The 18118-nt window shown below is 44.7% G+C and overlaps 1 protein-coding gene across 4 annotated transcripts in view; it reads right to left on the reverse strand.

Moving 5' to 3' along the window:
- The window catches only part of LOC110528515 (histone-lysine N-methyltransferase SETD5), a 42122-nt gene that overhangs the window by 14930 nt on the left and 9074 nt on the right, over positions 1-18118 (reverse strand). For 2 of the 4 annotated variants that reach the window (XM_090241879.1, XM_021610624.3), the window contains exons 2-7: positions 10563-10806; positions 8915-9017; positions 7542-7780; positions 7295-7353; positions 4583-4770; positions 3704-3742 (exon numbers count right to left, since the gene is read on the reverse strand). In XM_090241879.1, the coding sequence (XP_090098005.1) occupies positions 3704-3742; positions 4583-4770; positions 7295-7353; positions 7542-7780; positions 8915-9017; positions 10563-10633 (699 nt within the window). In that variant the 5' untranslated portion in view covers positions 10634-10806. Of the gene's footprint in view, positions 1-3703; positions 3743-4582; positions 4771-7294; positions 7354-7541; positions 7811-8914; positions 9018-10562; positions 10807-18118 lie in introns of all 4 variants that reach the window. The other 2 variants (XM_021610625.3, XM_021610623.3) reach the window with 1 other exon arrangement.

Raw genomic sequence — 18118 nt, forward strand, 5'->3', positions numbered from 1 at the left:
CAACAGAAAGTGGCACTTATGACAACATTTAGTCTTCCCCCCCCCCCCCATACTGTGCCTTGCAAAACTATTCATCCCCCTTGGCATTTTTCCTATTTTGTTGCATTACAACCTGTAATTTAAATGGGTTTTTATTTGGATTTGATGTAATTGGGACACACAAAAGTCCAAATTGGTGAAGTGAAATGAAAATAACTTTAAAAAAAAAAATACTATGGAAAAGTAGTGCGTGCATATGTATTCACCCCCTTTGCTATAAAGCCCCTAAATAAGATCTGGTTCAAACAATTACCTTCAGAAGTCACATAATTAGTCCACCTGTGTTCAATCGAAGTGTCACATGATCTCAGAATATAAACTCAGCAAAACAAGAAACGTCTCTTTTTCAGGACCCTGTCTTTGAAAGATAAATCGTAAAAATGCAAATAACTTCACAGATCTTCATTGTAAAGGGTTTAAACACTGTTTCTCATGCTTGTTCAATGAACCATAAACAATTAATGAACATGCACCTGTGGAACAGTCGTTAAGACACTAACAGCTTACAGACGGAAGTCAATTAAGGTCGCAGTTATGAAAACTTAGGACACTAACCTGCTGACCAGACCGGACACGTCGCGTGGGTCGCAAAATAAATGTTATTAAATTATTGCGCACACCAACGAGCATCTGCGTTGCCAATGGATAAAATATAACTCCTTTCTATTTCTGATGCAGATCGCGCTGAAAGTCCTGCCTCTCCCATCTCCTCATTGGTTTACAGAAGCAGGTACCCACGTGCCATCTTCATTGGTTATACCCACGTAGATGATTGAAAGTCAAACTGTTTTGCCGGTAGTCGTGGTAATACTATGAAAGTTTAGATGCCGATCACAGTAGAAGTTCAAAGATGAAAATGCCTGGAAGGAGGAGAGATGACTAGAAACGATTCGGTTGGCCGTTTTATGTGTGGATTAATTTCCGGAGTAGAGGACCTTGTGCATTTCAGGTAAAATAACAGCCTAAATGTTTATATCCCAGGACAAATTAGCTAGCAACAGTAAGCTAGCTAAATAGGACAAATTAGCTAGCAAGTGCAAGCTAACTAGCTAAATTGCCATGCATGTTTAATGCTTTTCGACCTGTCCCCAAATTAATGTAATTGGTTCAGAGTTTGTTTTGATATTTTAACCTGCGTGTCGTGATCGCGTTTGGTGTGGGGGGACAAAATAAATGTATGCACGATAGCGCACGATGGCGCTCTCGCGCAGCCGGTTTGGGTTCCGTGTACAGAGGCCTTTCTACTGACTCTGAAAAACATCAAAAGAAAAATGCCCAGGGTCCCTTGCTCATCTGCGTGAACGTGCCCAAGGCATGCTGCAAGGAGGCATGAGGTCTGCAGATGTGGCCAGGGCAATAAATTGTAATGTCCGTACTGTGAGACGCCTAAGACAGTGCTACAGGGAGACAGGATGGACAGCTGATCGTCCTCGCAGCGACAGACCACGTGTAATAACACCTGCACAGGATTGGTACATCTGAACATCACACCTGCGGGACAGGTACAGGATGGCAACAACTGCCCCAGTTACACCAGGAACAAACAGTCCCTCCATCAGTGCTCAAACCGGCCGCAATAGGCTGAGAGAGGCTGGACTAAGGGCTTGTAGAACTGTTGTAAGGCAGGTCCTCACCAGATATCACTGGCAACAACGTTGCCTATGGGCATAAACCCACCGTCGCTGGACCAGACAGGACGTCTTCACTGACGAGTTGCGGTTTTGTCTCACATGGGGTGATGGTCGGATTTGCGTTTATCGTCGAAGGAATGCCTGTTACACAGAGGTCTGTACTCTGGAGCGGGATCGATTTGGAGGTGGAAGGTCCGTCATGGTCTGAGGCGGTGTGTCACAGCATCATCGGACTGAGCTTGTTGTCATTGCAGGCAATCTTAACGCTGTGCGTTACAGGGAAGACATCCTCCCCCCTCATGTGGTACCCTTGCTGCAGGCTCATCTTGACATGATCCTCCAACATGACAATGCCACCAGCCATACTGCTCGTCCCGTGCGTGATTTCCTGCAAGACAGGAATGTCAGTGTTCTCACAGTAAGAACTGGCAAATCTGGTGCAGTCCATGAGGTGGGGGTGCACTGCAGTACTTAATGCAGCTGGTGGCCACACCAGATACTGACTGTTACTTTTGATTTTAACCCCCCTTTGTTCAGGAACACATTATTCCATTTCTGTTAGTCACATGTCTGTGGAACCTGTTCAGTTTATGTCTCAGTTGTTGAATCTTGTTATGTTCATACAAATATTTACACATGTTAAGTTTGCTGAAAATAAACGCAGTTGACAGTGAGGACGTTTCTTTTTTTGCTGAGTTCATACACCTGTTCTGAAAGGCCCCAGAGTCTGCAACACCACTAAACAAGGGGCAACACCAAGCAAGCGGCACCATGAAGACCAAGGAGCTCTCCAAACAGGTCAGGGACAAAGTTGTGGAGAAGTAAAGCCCAGGGTTGGGTTATAAAAAATATCAGAAACTTTGAACATCCCACAGAGCACCATTAAATCCACTATTAAAACATTTAAAGAATATAGCACCACAACAAACTTGCCAAGAGAGGGTCGCCCACCAAAACTCACAGACCAGGCAAGGAGGGCATTAATCAGAGGCACCAGAGAGACCAAAGATAACCCTGAAGGAGCTGCAAAGCTCCACAGCGGAGATTGGAGTATCTGTCCATAGGACCACTTTAAGCTGTACACTCCACAGAGCTGGGCTTTACGGAAGAGTGGCCAGAAAAAAGCCATTGCTTAAAGAAGAAAATAAGCAAACACGTTTGTGGTTCGCCAAAAGGCATGTGGGAGACTCCCCAAACATATGGAAGAAGGTACTCTGGTCAGATGAGACTAAAATGTAGCTTTTTAGCCATCAAGGAAAACGCTATGACTGCCGCAATCCCAACACCTCTCATCACCCCGAGAATATCATCCCCATGGGAAACTGGTTAGAATTAAAGGAATGATGGATGGCGCTAAATACAGGGAAATTCTTGAGGGAAACCGGTTTCAGTCTTTAAGAGATTTGAGACTGGGACGGAGGTTCACCTTCGAGCAGGACAATGACCCTAAGCATAGTGCTAAAACAACACTCAAGTGGTTTTAGGGGAAACATCTAAATGTATTGGAAAGGCCTAGTCAAAGTCCAGACCTCAATCCAATTGAGAATCTGTGGTATGACTTAAAGATTGCTGTACACCAGCGGAACCCATCCAACTTGAAGGAGCTGGAGCAGTTTTGCCTTGAAGAATGGGCAAAAATCCCAGTGGCTAGATTTGCCAAGCTTACAGAGACACATCCCAAGAGACTTGCAGCTGTAATTCCTGCAAAAGGTGGCTCTACAAACTATTGGCTTTGGGGGTGTATAGTTATGCATGTGCAAGTTCTGTTTTTTTGTCTTATTTCATGTTTGTTTCACAAAGAAAAATATTTTGCATCTTCAAAGTGGTAGGCATGTTGTGTAAATCATATGATACAAATCCCCCCCCAAAATATATTTTAATTCCAGGTTAAAAGGCAACAAAATAGGAAAAATGCCAAGTGGGGTGAATACTTTCACAAGCCACTGTACACTAACGCTGTGAAGTTCAAATGTGTAGTAGTATACATTGGTATATAACTAAACAGAAGATCCTCAGGAGTGAACGAATCTTACCTTCATCCTCATGGACTTTCTAGAACCCTCTCTGAAGGCCTGTAAAGACAGACACTTGTTTACTCAACGTTTTGGCCACATTTCAGAGTCCACTTACAACTTTAAAACAAAGTTTCAGACAGTCTGTATTCAACGTTTAGACATTTCGGAGTTTACTCGAAAATAATGTACCAAAAATAACTATTTCTGCCACTAGAAAAAGGACTGCAACTCCTCTCTTGGCCTCTAGAGGTCGAAAATAGGCATACTCAGCTGGGGTGTGCCAAGTAGTTATTTTCCTGATACGATTTTTACTCAGTAATTACCTGTTATCTTAAAAAAAATAAAACGCAATTTTGACAACATCTGTTTTGGGCATATTATAACACGTTTTTTTCCAGTCACGAGTATCATCTGATCTGATCAAACTATCAATTACATATACGAGTACGGTCAGATCAACCTTCTAAGCAAGTTAAACAGGAAACTTTGCGATCTTGGTCTTCTTACTAGCTGCGAGTTATGCATTTGCACACTCAGACCCTTTTCAAACTTTGCTCGTGTGGCATTTTGTCAACACTTGCCGCTGCTACCACTACATTTGGTGCAAGTGGCGGCTGGCACCTTCCACTAGCTTGACATTTGGCCCACGTGGCAGCTGGCACCTTCCACTAGCTTGACATTTGGCCCACGTGGAGGCTGACACCTTCCACTAGCACTACATTTATCCCACGTGGCGGCTGACACCTTCCACTAGCACTACATTTAGCCCACGTGGCGGCTGACACCTTCCACTAGCACTACATTTAAGCACGTCACTTTTGCCTGGCATGCCTCGCATTTAGCACACAGGTAGGACTCTTTGCAGTGTTAATTGGGCCCTCGCTTCCTAGTACCAACCTTGATCTTCTTGCCCTTGGGCACTCCGCGGGCCTTCTCCGTGCTCTTCTTCCTCTTCTTGGACTTGTTCCGCTTGACGCGGTTGACAGTGAGCGTGATGCTGGTGGGCGTGTGCTGTGTGGCCGTGTAGGACACTGTGGCGGGCGACACCTCCTCGTCGCCACTCTCCGTGGCACTGCTCTCTCCCACTAGAAACAAGAAGAGAGACTTGAGCATGCACAGGTACCTGGGCCCGTCAACAGTGAACACTTAGGTTTCTTGGACTAATATTAAGCCTAGTCCAGTACTAAAAAGCTACTTAGAGATAGAGATTCTCCTTTGATCTTCTTAGTCCAGGCCTATGCTCAATCTGTGTCCAGGAAAACGGGCCCATGGCGTTTACATGAGGTTGAGGCCAAGTGGCAAAATACATGTACAGTTGAAGTTGTAAGTTTACATACACCTTAGCCAAATACATTTAAAACTCCATTTCACAATTCCTGACATTAAATCCTGGTAAAAATTCCCTGTCTTAGGTCCGTTAGTATCACCAATTTATTTTAAGAATGTGAAATGCCAGAATAATAGTAGAGAGAATGATTTATTGCAGCTTTTATTTATTTCATCACATTCCCAGTGGGTCAGACGTTTACAAACACTCAATTAGTATTTGGTATCATTGTCTTTATATTGTTTAAATTGGGTCAAACGTTTCAGGTAGCCTTCCACCAGCTTCCCACAATAAGTTGGGTGAGTTTTGGCCTATTCCTCCTGACAGAGCTGGTCTAACGGAGTCAGGTTTGTAGGCCTCCTTGCTCACACAGGCCTTTTCAGTTCTGCCCACAAATGTTCTATAGGATTGAGGTCAGGGCTATGTGATGGCCACTCCAATACCTTGACCTTGTTGTCCTTAAGCCATTTTGCTTAAGTCATTGTCCATTTGGAAGACCCATTTGCGAACAAGCTTTAACTTCCTGACTAATGTCTTGAGATGTTGCTTCAATATATCCACATAATTTCCCTGCCTCATGATGGCATCTATTTTGTGAAGTGCACCAGTCCCTCCTGCAGCAAAGCACCCCCACAACATGATGTTGACACCCCCGTGCTTCACGGTTGGGATGGTGTTCTTCGGCATGCAAGCCTCCCCCTTTTTCCTCCAAACATAACAATGGTCATTATGGCCAAACAGTTATATTTTCTTTCATCAGACCAAAGGACATTCCTCCAAAAAGTATGATCTTTGTACTCATGTGCAGTTGCAAACCGTCTGTTTTTTTTATGGCGGTTGTGGAGCAGTGGCTTCTTCCTTGATGAGCGGCCTTTCAGGTTATGTCGATATAGGACTTGTTTTACTGTGGATATAGAAACTTTTGTACCCGTTTCCTCCAGCATCTTCACGAGGTCCTTTGCTGCTGTTCTGGGATTGATTTGCACTTTTCACACCAAAGCACAATCATCTCTAGGAGACAGAACGCGTCTCCTCCTTCAGGCGTTTGGAAATTGCTCCCAAGGATGAACCAGACTTGTGGAGGTCTACATTTTTGTTTCTGAGGTCTTGGCTGATTTCTTTTGATTTTCCCATGATGTCAAGCAAAGAGGCACTGAGTATGAAGGTATGCCTTGAAATACATCCACAGGTACACCTCCAATTGACTCAAATGATGTCAATTAGCCTATCAGAAGCTTCTAAAGCCATTAAATCATTTTCTGGAATTTTCCAAGCTGTTTAAAGGGACAGTCAACTAACAGGCGGACTACACCACCTGCTTTGCGTGTGCGAGCGTTGTAAAAGAAGTCTGTTATTAAATTATTGCACCCACACTGCTCGTGCGCGCCAACGAGCGTCTGCGTGGCCAAGGGCTAAAATAGAAATCAGTTCTATTTCTGACGCAGATCGCGCTGAAAGCCCTGCCTCTCCCATCTCCTCATTGGTTGATAGAAGCAGGTACCCACGTGCCATCTCCTCATTGGTTATACCCACGTGGGTGACTGAAAGACGAACGAGGTCAGTGGCGGTAATGCACCTAATTTATGAAAGTTGCCAATCGCAATATAAAGTCAAGAGAAGAAAAGGCCTGGAAGGAAGAGAGATGACTAGAAACGATTCGGTTGACCGTTTTATGTCTGGATTAATTGGTGGAGTAGAAGACCTTGTGCATTTCAGGTAAAATAACTTCATGTTTATATCCCAGGACAAATTAGCTAGCAACAGAAAGCTAGCTAAATAGGACATATTAGCTAGCAAGTGCAAGCTAACTAGCTAAATTGCCATAAATGTTTAATGCTTTTCTATCTGTCCCCAAATTAATATAATTTGTTCAGAGTTTGTTTTGATATTTTAACCTGCGTGTCGTGATCGCGTTTGGTGTGGGGGGACAAAATAAATGTGCGCACGCCGGTTTGGGTTCCGTATTAGCGTATGTAAACTTCTGATCCACTGGAATTGTGATACAGAGAATTATAAGTGAAATAATCTGTCTGTAAACAATTGTTGGAAAAATGACTTGTGTCATGTACAAAGTAGATGTCCTAACCAACTTGCCAAAATTATAGTTTGTGAACAAGAAATTTGTGGAGTGGTTGAAAAACTAGTTTTAATGTGTAAACTTCCGACTTCAACTGTACGTACTGCCAAAGCATTAATGTTGTGGCTGCATGCGTGTTCCATATTTGAAAGACGGACATTAAGATGCATGTTATGCAGTCTGTGTCAAGTACCCTTCACAATACCTGATACATTTTCTGGTTTCCTGCGTTGGCCATACAGTCCTTTCCTTCTGTCCAGCCCCCTGAAATCACAGAACAATATTACAACCAGGAAATTGCAGATCTGCTATTTCAATATATGACTTGTAGTATGTCTGTGTATTCATGTAAGACAAATAGAAGAGGTGACGCACACAAATATAGCTAACGTATAAAATCATCCGGCACTTCTACACATCAACAGAGTGTATTCAGGAACACGTTATCTCACCTGCAGCTCTCGCACTTGATGAGGAAGCCATCCTGCGTCAGGCTGCAGTGGCACCAGCTGGCCACAGCCCCGTCTTCCTCCGACGAGCTTTCGCTGTCGGCAGAGTTCTCCTCCTGGCCGCCATTGGTGGCGTTGTCATGGTAGCGGGAGGCGGGGTTGAGCTCCATGCGGGGAATGATGGTTTGGGAGAGCGGGGAGGCGGGTGGGGTGGGGGGAGGGGGCGCGCCATAGTTGTGATCCTGACAACACACAACGGAAGACTGTTGCATCTTCAAACAACAGGTGTTCAGGCACAAAAAAAGGAGGAAGAGGAAACGGAAAATGGAAGACGAATGAAAATGAGGACAAACCAAATGGTACATGACAATACAACCTGTTAGCTGAAAACGCAAGGCGGCGCTGTGTGAACGTGTCAAGCAGCATTACAGAGTTCCAACATTGCGCTGACTTGAGTTTGTTTGGTTTGTCTAGGATATGTGAGACTGTTGTGTAGTAAGGGACTATCCTTCTTCTCTGACCTAAGATTCCACATGCAGCCGTACTGGCTTTACGTGCTCACACTGACTAATTCATTTAGTTTTCTGCAAAAAGTCATCTTACAAAAAGTTACTTGACCGAAATATTGATAACTAAGTATATAACAAAGACTGGCTTATAATTAGAGTGAAGGTAGATATCCAAGTATAGAACAGAGACTATAATTAGAGTGAAGGTTGATATTTAAGTATAGAACAGAGACTATAATTAGAGTGAAGGTAGATATCCAAGTATAGAACAGAGACTATAATTAGAGTGAAGGTAGATATCCAAGTATAGAACAGAGACTATAATTAGAGTGAAGGTAGATATCCAAGTATAGAACAGAGACTATAATTAAAGTGAAGGTAGATATCCAAGTATAGAACAGAGACTATAATTAGAGTGAAGGTAGATATCCAAGTATAGAACAGAGACTATAATTAGAGTGAAGGTTGATATTTAAGTATAGAACAGAGACTATAATTAGAGTGAAGGTAGATATCCAAGTATAGAACAGAGACTATAATTAGAGTGAAGGTTGATATTTAAGTATAGAACAGAGACTATAATTAGAGTGAAGGTAGATATCCAAGTATAGAACAGAGACTATAATTAGAGTGAAGGTTGATATTTAAGTATAGAACAGAGACTATAATTAGAGTGAAGGTAGATATCCAAGTATAGAACAGAGACTATAATTAGAGTGAAGGTTGATATTTAAGTATAGAACAGAGACTATAATTAGAGTGAAGGTAGATATCCAAGTATAGAACAGAGACTATAATTAGAGTGAAGGTAGATATAAGTATAGAACAGAGACTAATAGTGATAGAGGAGGAGAGCCGTGTACTCACAGTATATGGCAGTCCTCGATACCCATGACTGTGTGCACTCCCACAGTTGTGGTTGGGGTAGTTTTTCTCGTTCACGGCAGGACTTGCTTCCACTGACTCAGGGCTGAGAGAGAGAGCGAGAGAGAGCGAGAGCAGGAGAAAAGTAGAAGTTAAAGATAGAAAGACAACCAGATAATGGGACAAGTTAGAAGAAACATTTTTTATCTAGAAAGACTAAATGTTTAGGCTAACTATGGTGAAAGCCATTTCTTCAACCACTTATACAGCAGCTAAGCTTGTAAACAACCAGCGGGTGAAATCTCCCAGGCCTGTTCGGTACACTAGATGGCACCACAGCCCAAAACATCCCCCAAGAGCCAAGGAAAGCCTGGGAGAATGATGACCATTCAGGAAATGGAATGTCGGACGCCATGATTCCTGGCGTGTTATGCACCTCCCCCGTTGCCCTTTAGCAGAGGTCTCGGTGGGAGAGGAGAACAACCTTGTCTTTCACCTAACAACTACAGTCCTGGTGCATGAAGCGTTGCCGAATTATCATCTCAAATGTCATAACGCTCCATCTCAAACAAGAAAATATTACATCCCAGCAGGAGATTTGTTTTGTAAATGTCTGGTCTGCTTTCTGTTTCTGATTGTTTCCATGTGAAGTGAAATCCCCTCGAGTCAGGTTGGGGGGGAGAAGGAGGAGAAGACATGTATGGAGAGGGGGAAGGAGGCCTGATCCAGCTACATTCCATAGTCTCACCTACAGCAGTGCTGGGTTCAGGTCCATTTCATCTGTCTCACCTACAGCAGTGCTGGGTTCAGGTCCATTTCATCTGTCTCACCTACAGCAGTGCTGGGTTCAGGTCCATTTCATCTGTCTCACCTACAGCAGTGCTGGGTTCAGGTCCATTCCATAGTCTCACCTACAGCAGTGCTGGGTTCAGGTCCGTTTCATCTGTCTCACCTACAGCTGTGCTGGGCTCAGGTCCATTTCATCTGTCTCACATACAGCAGTGCTGGGTTCAGGTCCATTTCATCTGTCTCACCTACAGCAGTGCTGGGTTCAGGTCCGTTTCATCTGTCTCACCTACAGCAGTGCTGGGTTCAGGTCTGTTTCATCTGTCTCACCTACAGCAGTGCTGGGCTCAGGTCCGTTTCATCTGTCTCACCTACAGCTGTGCTGGGCTCAGGTCAATTTCATCTGTCCCACCTACAGTGTAGCAACAACGCTGGGTTTAGGTCCATTTCCCTGTGGTTTCTAGGGACATTTCTTCACAGTGTTCTGCAGAACAGTGGACTGTTGGGCTCCTATTTCAATACTTGTCTGATTTAGCCTTGGCATCATCACTATTCAGTTACAGTATGTGATGTATGTGTTGGTTGAGTGCATCAGTGCACCTTGTTTATTTTTACAATGCAAGAGAAAGGCTTTCACCATAGTTGACAAGTCTATTTCTAGATGGTGAAGAAGGATGCGTGCATTCTCATCCCCACACCTCCTCCGCCCGCACGGTACTCCCTCCCTCCACCCCGCGGTACTCACTCCCTCCCTCCACCCCGCCCGCGCGGTACTCCCTCCCTCCACACCGCCCGCGCGGTACTCCCTCCCTCCACACCGCCCGCGCGGTACTCCCTCCCTCCACACCGCCCGCGCGGTACTCACTCTGATCCAGCAGCCATATCTGAGTAGGACGTTTCTGGTGTGGTGACTCCCAGCGCGATTACTATGCTCATGACGTCCTGCACAGCGATGAGGAGGGGAAGGAGGGGAGGGAGGGAGGAGGAGGGGGGAGGGGAGGGGAGGGGGGGGCGGGAGAGGGATCACGGGGTCCGAACTGCAGCGACAGACCACTCTAGGGGTGGGGTGCCGCAAAGCCGCAGCCGACGGCTCACGGACATGGGGAGACCTGAGAGAAAGAGGGAGGTAATTAGTGAGACAATTACCTACACACAGACATAGGGTTGGCACAATTACCGTATAACAGACGGATATGGATGAAGGCCGTCATGAATATAAACTAAACGTAAACATAAAAAAATTAATGTTTTATTCTAATAAATGTGTGGAGTGAACAGGTGACTGAAGATGGGACGCCCAGCATTTATAGGCATTTGTTTCTGCTCTAACATGGACTAGACTCTCCAACTTAACGAAACCGTTGCTCCTTGCTGAAACAAGCGAGGTGTTTAAGCAAACAAGTTTTCAGTTGTCGAGGCTGGGTTTTAGGGTGGGTTTCTGTACAGCACTTTGAGATATCAGCTGATGTACGAAGGGCTATATAAATAAATTAGATTTCGAGGCAACGCCCCCCTCCCTGCAGCAGCAGCACATGCAGTCAGGAGCCGAGTAGTGTCTTTTAGTCCAAATTCCATGACCGTCACAGCCCTAAAACACAGACACCAGACCCACACACAAAAGTAACAAGTGAACAGTCAGCAAACACAGTTCTGACCCTATGAACCTGAGGGAGTTTGGTAAAGCCCCAGCAGGATCCAGGCAAAACCTCCATGGTCAAAACACCATTATAAATACAAGCTGGCAATGAAGCAAAAAGCTGCGTCCCCCCCCCCCGCTGATGACACACCACTGGACCATTTGGATTCTCAATGAACTACCGTGAGTCATCCCAACTCAGAGGTCATACTAAATCCTTGCGAGTCCTCGACAAAACAAGCCTAAAAAGGACTACGGAGGTAGAAACAGCATTACTCTGCCTCAACTACACAAAGAACCCTCTCAACAAAACAAAAACAACGCTGGCAAACTGCTGGTCGTGTTCTGTAAGTGTGTGTGAACAATGAACGTGACTTTCAGGACCATGAGTTGGCACCTAGGCCTTCATCTTAGGCAAGTTGGATAAGAATGGTAACAGCAATGACACGGTCAAAACTAACATCTGATTCTTCAACAGGTTCATAACAAAGGGGTGTTCCAAACTCAAATCAGATGAGGAACCAGTGTTCATTACAAGAAGCTCTCTTTGACATGTGTTCCTGTACACACTCGCATGCAGCACAGGCACACACACACACACACGCACACGGGAAATGTCAAAGAGCCACCTATAATACTTCACATAGAACAAACAGTATGCCGAGTCATGCAGGCTGCTCCACCTAGATTGGCCTTGTTACAACAGCAATGACTGCCAGGAGTGGAGTCGGTCTGCGTGGCACACTATTCCCTATATCGTGCACTACTGTTGACCAGGGCTCAATGGGTTACTGACCGTAAGCTGTGGATAAGAGGGTTTGCTAAATGACCAACATGTCAAAGTGAAGCCCAGGCCAGTGGTGCTATACACCCCGTGGTGCTATACATCCAGTGGTGCTATACACCCCGTGGTGCTATATATCCAGTGGTGCTATACATCCAGTGGTGCTATACATCCAGTGGTGCTATACATCCAGTGGTGCTATATATCCAGTGGTGCTATACATCCAGTGGTGCTATACATCCAGTGGTGCTATACATCCAGTGGTATACATCCAGTGGTGCTATACATCCAGTGGTGCTATACATCCAGTGGTGCTATACATCCAGTGGTGCTATACATCCAGTGGTGCTATACATCCAGTGGTGCTATACACCCCGTGGTGCTATACACCCCGTGGTGCTATACATCCAGTGGTGCTATACATCCAGTGGTGCTATACATCCCGTGGTCCCGTGGTGCTATACATCCAGTGGTGCTATACACCCCGTGGTGCTATACATCCAGTGGTGCTATACATCCCGTGGTGCTATACACCCCGTGGTGCTATACATCCAGTGGTGCTATACATCCAGTGGTGCTATACATCCAGTGGTGCTATACATCCCGTGGTGCTATACACCCCGTGGTGCTATACACCCCGTGGTGCTATACACCCCGTGGTGCTATACATCCAGTGGTGCTATACATCCAGTGGTGCTATACATCCAGTGGTGCTATACATCCAGTGGTGCTATACATCCAGTGGTGCTATACACCCCGTGGTGCTATACATCCAGTGGTGCTATACACCCCGTGGTGCTATACATCCAGTGGTGCTATACACCCCGTGGTGCTATACATCCAGTGGTGCTATACACCCCGTGGTGCTATACATTCCGTGGTCCCGTGGTGCTATATATCCCGTGGTGCTATACACCCCGTGGTTCCGTGGTGCTATACACCCCGTGGTGCTATACATCCCGTGGTGCTATACATCCCGTGGTGCTATACATCCCGTGGTGCTATACATCCCCGTGGTGCTATACATCCCCGTGGTGCTATACATATCGTGGTGCTATACATATCGTGGTGTTATACACCCCGTGGTGCTATACACCCCGTGGTGCTATATATCCCGTGGTGCTATATATCCAGTGTGGAGAAAAACAACAGACAGAACAACAGACAATCACCACCTCCACCACCCCTACAGTGGGAGCTCTAACTGGGCCTCTCGCCTGCAGTACCAAGGAGAACCAGCGGGGGCGGTGTTTGCCCAGACATCACAAGGGTGAGTCATCCAGTCGGCTGTCATATGATCCATACACCACGACAACAACTCTGGAACACTGAGCAACACTCCTCTGATTCTCTCGTGCTTTGTCTCATCCGCCCAGCCATCTCGCAGGCAGGCAGGCAGGCAGGCAGGCAGGCAGGCAGGCAGCAGACTGAGGCTGCAGAAAGAAGAACCAGCCCTGGGAGCGTGTGAACCCAGCAGCAGAGAGCGGGAGAGGATCTGGCATAGAGCAAGGTCATCTTAAAACTCAGTCATGAAATTACGTGAATGTACTCAAATGTACACACACTGTCGCACACACGAGGAAGTGGTTTTAACACGTAACACTGGCGATAATGCAGCTAATATTGGTTTGCACAATGAAGACGACACTACACGCAGACTTTATGACCCATCCTTGTATAAAGCGCATTGTTCTACTGGGGTGAGTCCAGTAATTGGTAGCCTGGTCAAAGTACTGAGATGCATGGCATTTCTGAACTGGTCCCTTAGCTACGCTAACGCTAGCTTGCATGCATTCCCAGTGGCTAGTTACCAGCATCTAGGCAACAACAATGGATTACCTAATAGCCTAGCTCCCTCCACTAACGTCAAGGTCAGTTAACGCTGGGTAGTTTCTAGCCGTACAGTGACGACTGCGGAAAAATATGCACTCTTTCTCAGAGTGGTTGTTGCCCAGAAAACATCAATCCAAATACAATAGTGGAAAGGTGTGGCCCTAGATGTGTGCGTTGCTCTGCTACAAACAGATTCAAACCTTGTGTTTGGTTTGATAAGAACAATATACAAAGTGTTTAACGGTACAGAACATTCCAATTTTACACTTCTGAGTTGAAATCCCCTTTAAATCTGAGGGACTTCGTTACTTTTCTTTTCAATAAAAGGCTTTATCTTGTGCAAATACAGTAGGCTGCAGTAAGAAACACCGTGTTTTGCCTGGATGGGGATTGTCTATCTAGTATGTACAATCCTAAAATGGTACTTTAGGGAAAAGTTCTGTAATATGTAAAGTTATGCAAGGTCATACAAAGAGTTAAGAGTAAGTGACTTTAAGAAGAAAAAGGAAAGCCCATAGCATATGGCCAGAGAGCCATAGAGAAAATAAGAGCTTATTAGAAACAACTTGACTGTTAGTAGTGAGAAAGCTGTACAAGAGATACATTTTTGGGACAGAAATAGCTGGTTCCCTGCGAGGCCTCAAAGGGAGTTCACCTTTGGGACTCGTTCCAAAACAACAATGAACTGAGAGGTATATTCCAGAAGGGCCTCTCTTACCTCTCCCCCTTCCTTCCTTCCTCCCTCCCTTGTTTGCTCCCCCCAGCCTTGAATAGCAGGCTCAAATTACCAGCGGGCTCAAAGTCTTTTCACTTCACTGGAACAGAGGCCATTTTGGAGGAGTCCGTGGGGGTGATAAAATGAACAGCACAGAGGAATCCTTTACCTCCCTCCATCCCTCTTCCTCCTGTTTCTCTCTTCCCTGCCTGTCCTTCACTCCCCTCCCTCTTTCACTCTCCAGACACAGTTGAGCTCTGCTAGAAGTGCTTGTACCATCTGGTAATAAATTATTTTGATTCCTTTTAATATTTATATGATTTAGGTGCTCACGTGTCCCTGGTGGGATATAGTGTACGTAAGCCGCCACAAGAAGGTAGAGGAAACAGGATGTTTACAGACAAACACTCACACACAAACAGCTGAACACCTAGAAACAGCCTAGCAGGCAGAGTAAGCCCTGCACCGCTTGACCAAAACATAGACACCCCCCCACCGCCATAACAAAGCGAAGTGATGCAGCCGTGCCGCTCACCCTGCACACAGCCACCCATATTTCAGGAAATAGGTTGACAGGTCCGTGTATACTCTCATTCAATAGGCCCTAGACATAATGAACACGTTTTTTTTTTTTTACAATTGGAAATTCCCTCAGCACTGTTTTAGGAGTCAAGGTTGAGGAGAAGAGGAATTGACAGAGTGAAAACTCCTTGGGCAATGTGTTCTTCGATTTGTAAATAGTGCCACTCCCTGCCCTTGCGCTGTTGCCATTGAGGAGCATTGGTGCTGGGTTTCAGGTTCTTGCCCAATTGACAGTCTACTTGAACGTCATTATCTGCACATATCACTCCAGTGTAAATTGCTAAATTGAAATTACTTTGCCACTATTGGATTATTTATTGCCTTACTTCATTTGCACACACTGTATACCGATTTTTCTATTGTGTTATTGACTGTACTTTTGTTTATTCCATGTGTAACTCTGTTGTTTTTGTCGCACTGCTTTGCTTTATCTTGGCCAGGTCGCAGTTGTAAATGAGAACTTGTTCTCAACTGGTCTACCTGGTTAAATAAAGGTGAGATAAAAAATAAATCTCTGTCACCCAAAAACCACACCGGCTGTGTGTATTCTTCAATGTCGCATTCATATTCATATTCATATACTGATTAAAAAAAAAAAAAAAAAAGTACAAAACTTTCAACCTTGGTGATGTGGATGAGGCATAAGCATTTTGTTAGCAAATTTATTTTTTACACCAGAACCTTTTAATAGAAGCAGAAGACAATAGCCTGGCACAACGCAAGCCACTTCACACACACACAGAACGTTTGAGAAATAGACTTGAAATGACAAGGTGGATCATCTGGCATTTCAATGCTTTGAAACTTCAGTGCTTCAATACTGGGCATAGCCTAGCAATGCATGTTTTACTGGGGGGGGGGGTATTTTTAACTGCAGCTACTTGACATTGGAAAATCTGATTCTTGCAGTCATTGTTTTAGCACTATCCACTTCGTTTTTAAACTACGGCGCACGACATTATTTAAATGTCCCCACAAATCGGCACAATCTACTTTTAATTTTTTTCAAACTGCCATTGTCTTGAAGCCAACATTGGGATCATGTATACTCTGCTGATAACCATACAACAACAACAAAAATAGTAAAAGAGAGCAACGGCGAACTTAGCAAAATGAGGAATTTGTGGCAAATGCATGGAGGCCGCCATCTTCATGCACCTCTCTGCTATTGACTAGAATTGAAATTGACCTCAACCCTGGAGCTTACATTTTGATGCACATGGTACTGGCTGAGTTGCATTGAAAGAACATCTGCGGTGGGTGATGTGACGTATTTTTTTTAAACGTCAGTAACAGAACATTGATCAAAAGAGGAATAGCTAGATTCTGGGAAACTAGTAGGAAATGAAGGCCTCAATAAGAAATATTTTTCTGTTTTTAGAAAAATAGAAAATAAAAAAGAGAGTCTATGGTTCTTGAAGCAGGTAGATAGTAAAGCTCCTCTCTGGAATCCCACACGATATTTGGCAGAAGTCACTAGTCATTTATGCAACCCTTCCACATGAAAATAACGGGGGAAAGAGAAAGTGAGAGAGAGAAAGTACAGTATGCATGATAACAGCTCCTCCATCTCTCTCATCCTCTTTGAATATCACAACTGTCTGCTATAAGCACAACCCAATTGTTCCCCACAGCGACAGTCTCCTGGTCTCACAACACAATTACAAAGCAGAAAAACATTTCTGCATCAAATAGGACCCCACCCAGCCTCCTGCTAAAAGCAACCCCCTGAAAGTAAAACATGGGATACTGAGACGAGGTATCATGTTAATAATCCAACGAACTGAGTCCCAACACTCATTCTTTTTTGATATCGTGATATAGGCTAGCTGTTGAGACAGCGCCTCAAAGTCAAATGGCTAAACCGCGATTTCAACTCCAATTTTGGTCAGCCATTGTGTCATCAGATCAGAACACCAATATCATGATCTGACGGTTCTCATGCCATGCGGTCAAGCAGCGAGAAGCGCATTGCAGCCTGCCATTAACACAACAATGTCCAGCTGTCTGAATGGACCGGGACCAGAGTGGGGATGAGGGGGACACAATAGAAAAATAAAAGGGAGCAGGCCGACAGAAGGGCCAATGTGTCACAAAATCAATCATCTGTTTCGGAAGCAAACAAACCAAGCCACTGTCCACTGGGGCAGAAGAGGGGAGAGAAAGAGAGCCTGAGGGAAAGGGAAGAGATGCTGGTTTGGGTTCACAATAGAACTGGGACGATAAACAGAAGATTATCGACACCGACCGTAACGATCACATATCGCAGGCATTTTGCTGATGTCGTTCATTATGGGTGATTGATGGATAATCATTTAAAGGGTCATTCAAATAAAAACTGTGGAGTACATTGTTATAACTAACATTCATGCATCAGTTCAGGCAATTTAATCATCATATGGATTTTTGTGTACACAACATCTCAGTCTGACCTATCACATTCTATTAGTCAGACTGACACAAGAGCTGCTCACTGAGTCTGCTTCTCGACGTTGAGGTAGCAAACCATCTGTTTAGAGTAATGTTAATAGGGCCATACAAAGCAACAGTCCACATTCATCATGGGATGGCTACTTTCTTACATTTGTTGGAACTTGTTGGCTGGGCACAGTGCTTGACTTGTGGTCACTTCACTAATGTCTGCCTTCTATTTTTGCGTCAGCCTGCTTCATGGGTGTCAGGGTGGAATTTTCACATCAAAAAAGGGAGAAATTAAAATAAATGAAAAGGGCAGCGAGTCTGAGTAACAGTCTCTTTTGTTAATACACTCCCTGTACTTCATGAAATAGTCTGCAGAAGCCTGAGTAAAAGAACGAAACAAGGGCTTGACCACTCATTGTCAGATAAGCCCGTGTTCTAGCATAACATCAA

Source organism: Oncorhynchus mykiss, chromosome 7 (assembly GCF_057628025.1).
Source record: "Oncorhynchus mykiss isolate SJ-2025 chromosome 7, ASM5762802v1, whole genome shotgun sequence".
In the NCBI taxonomy this organism is placed as follows: Eukaryota; Metazoa; Chordata; class Actinopteri; order Salmoniformes; family Salmonidae; genus Oncorhynchus; species Oncorhynchus mykiss.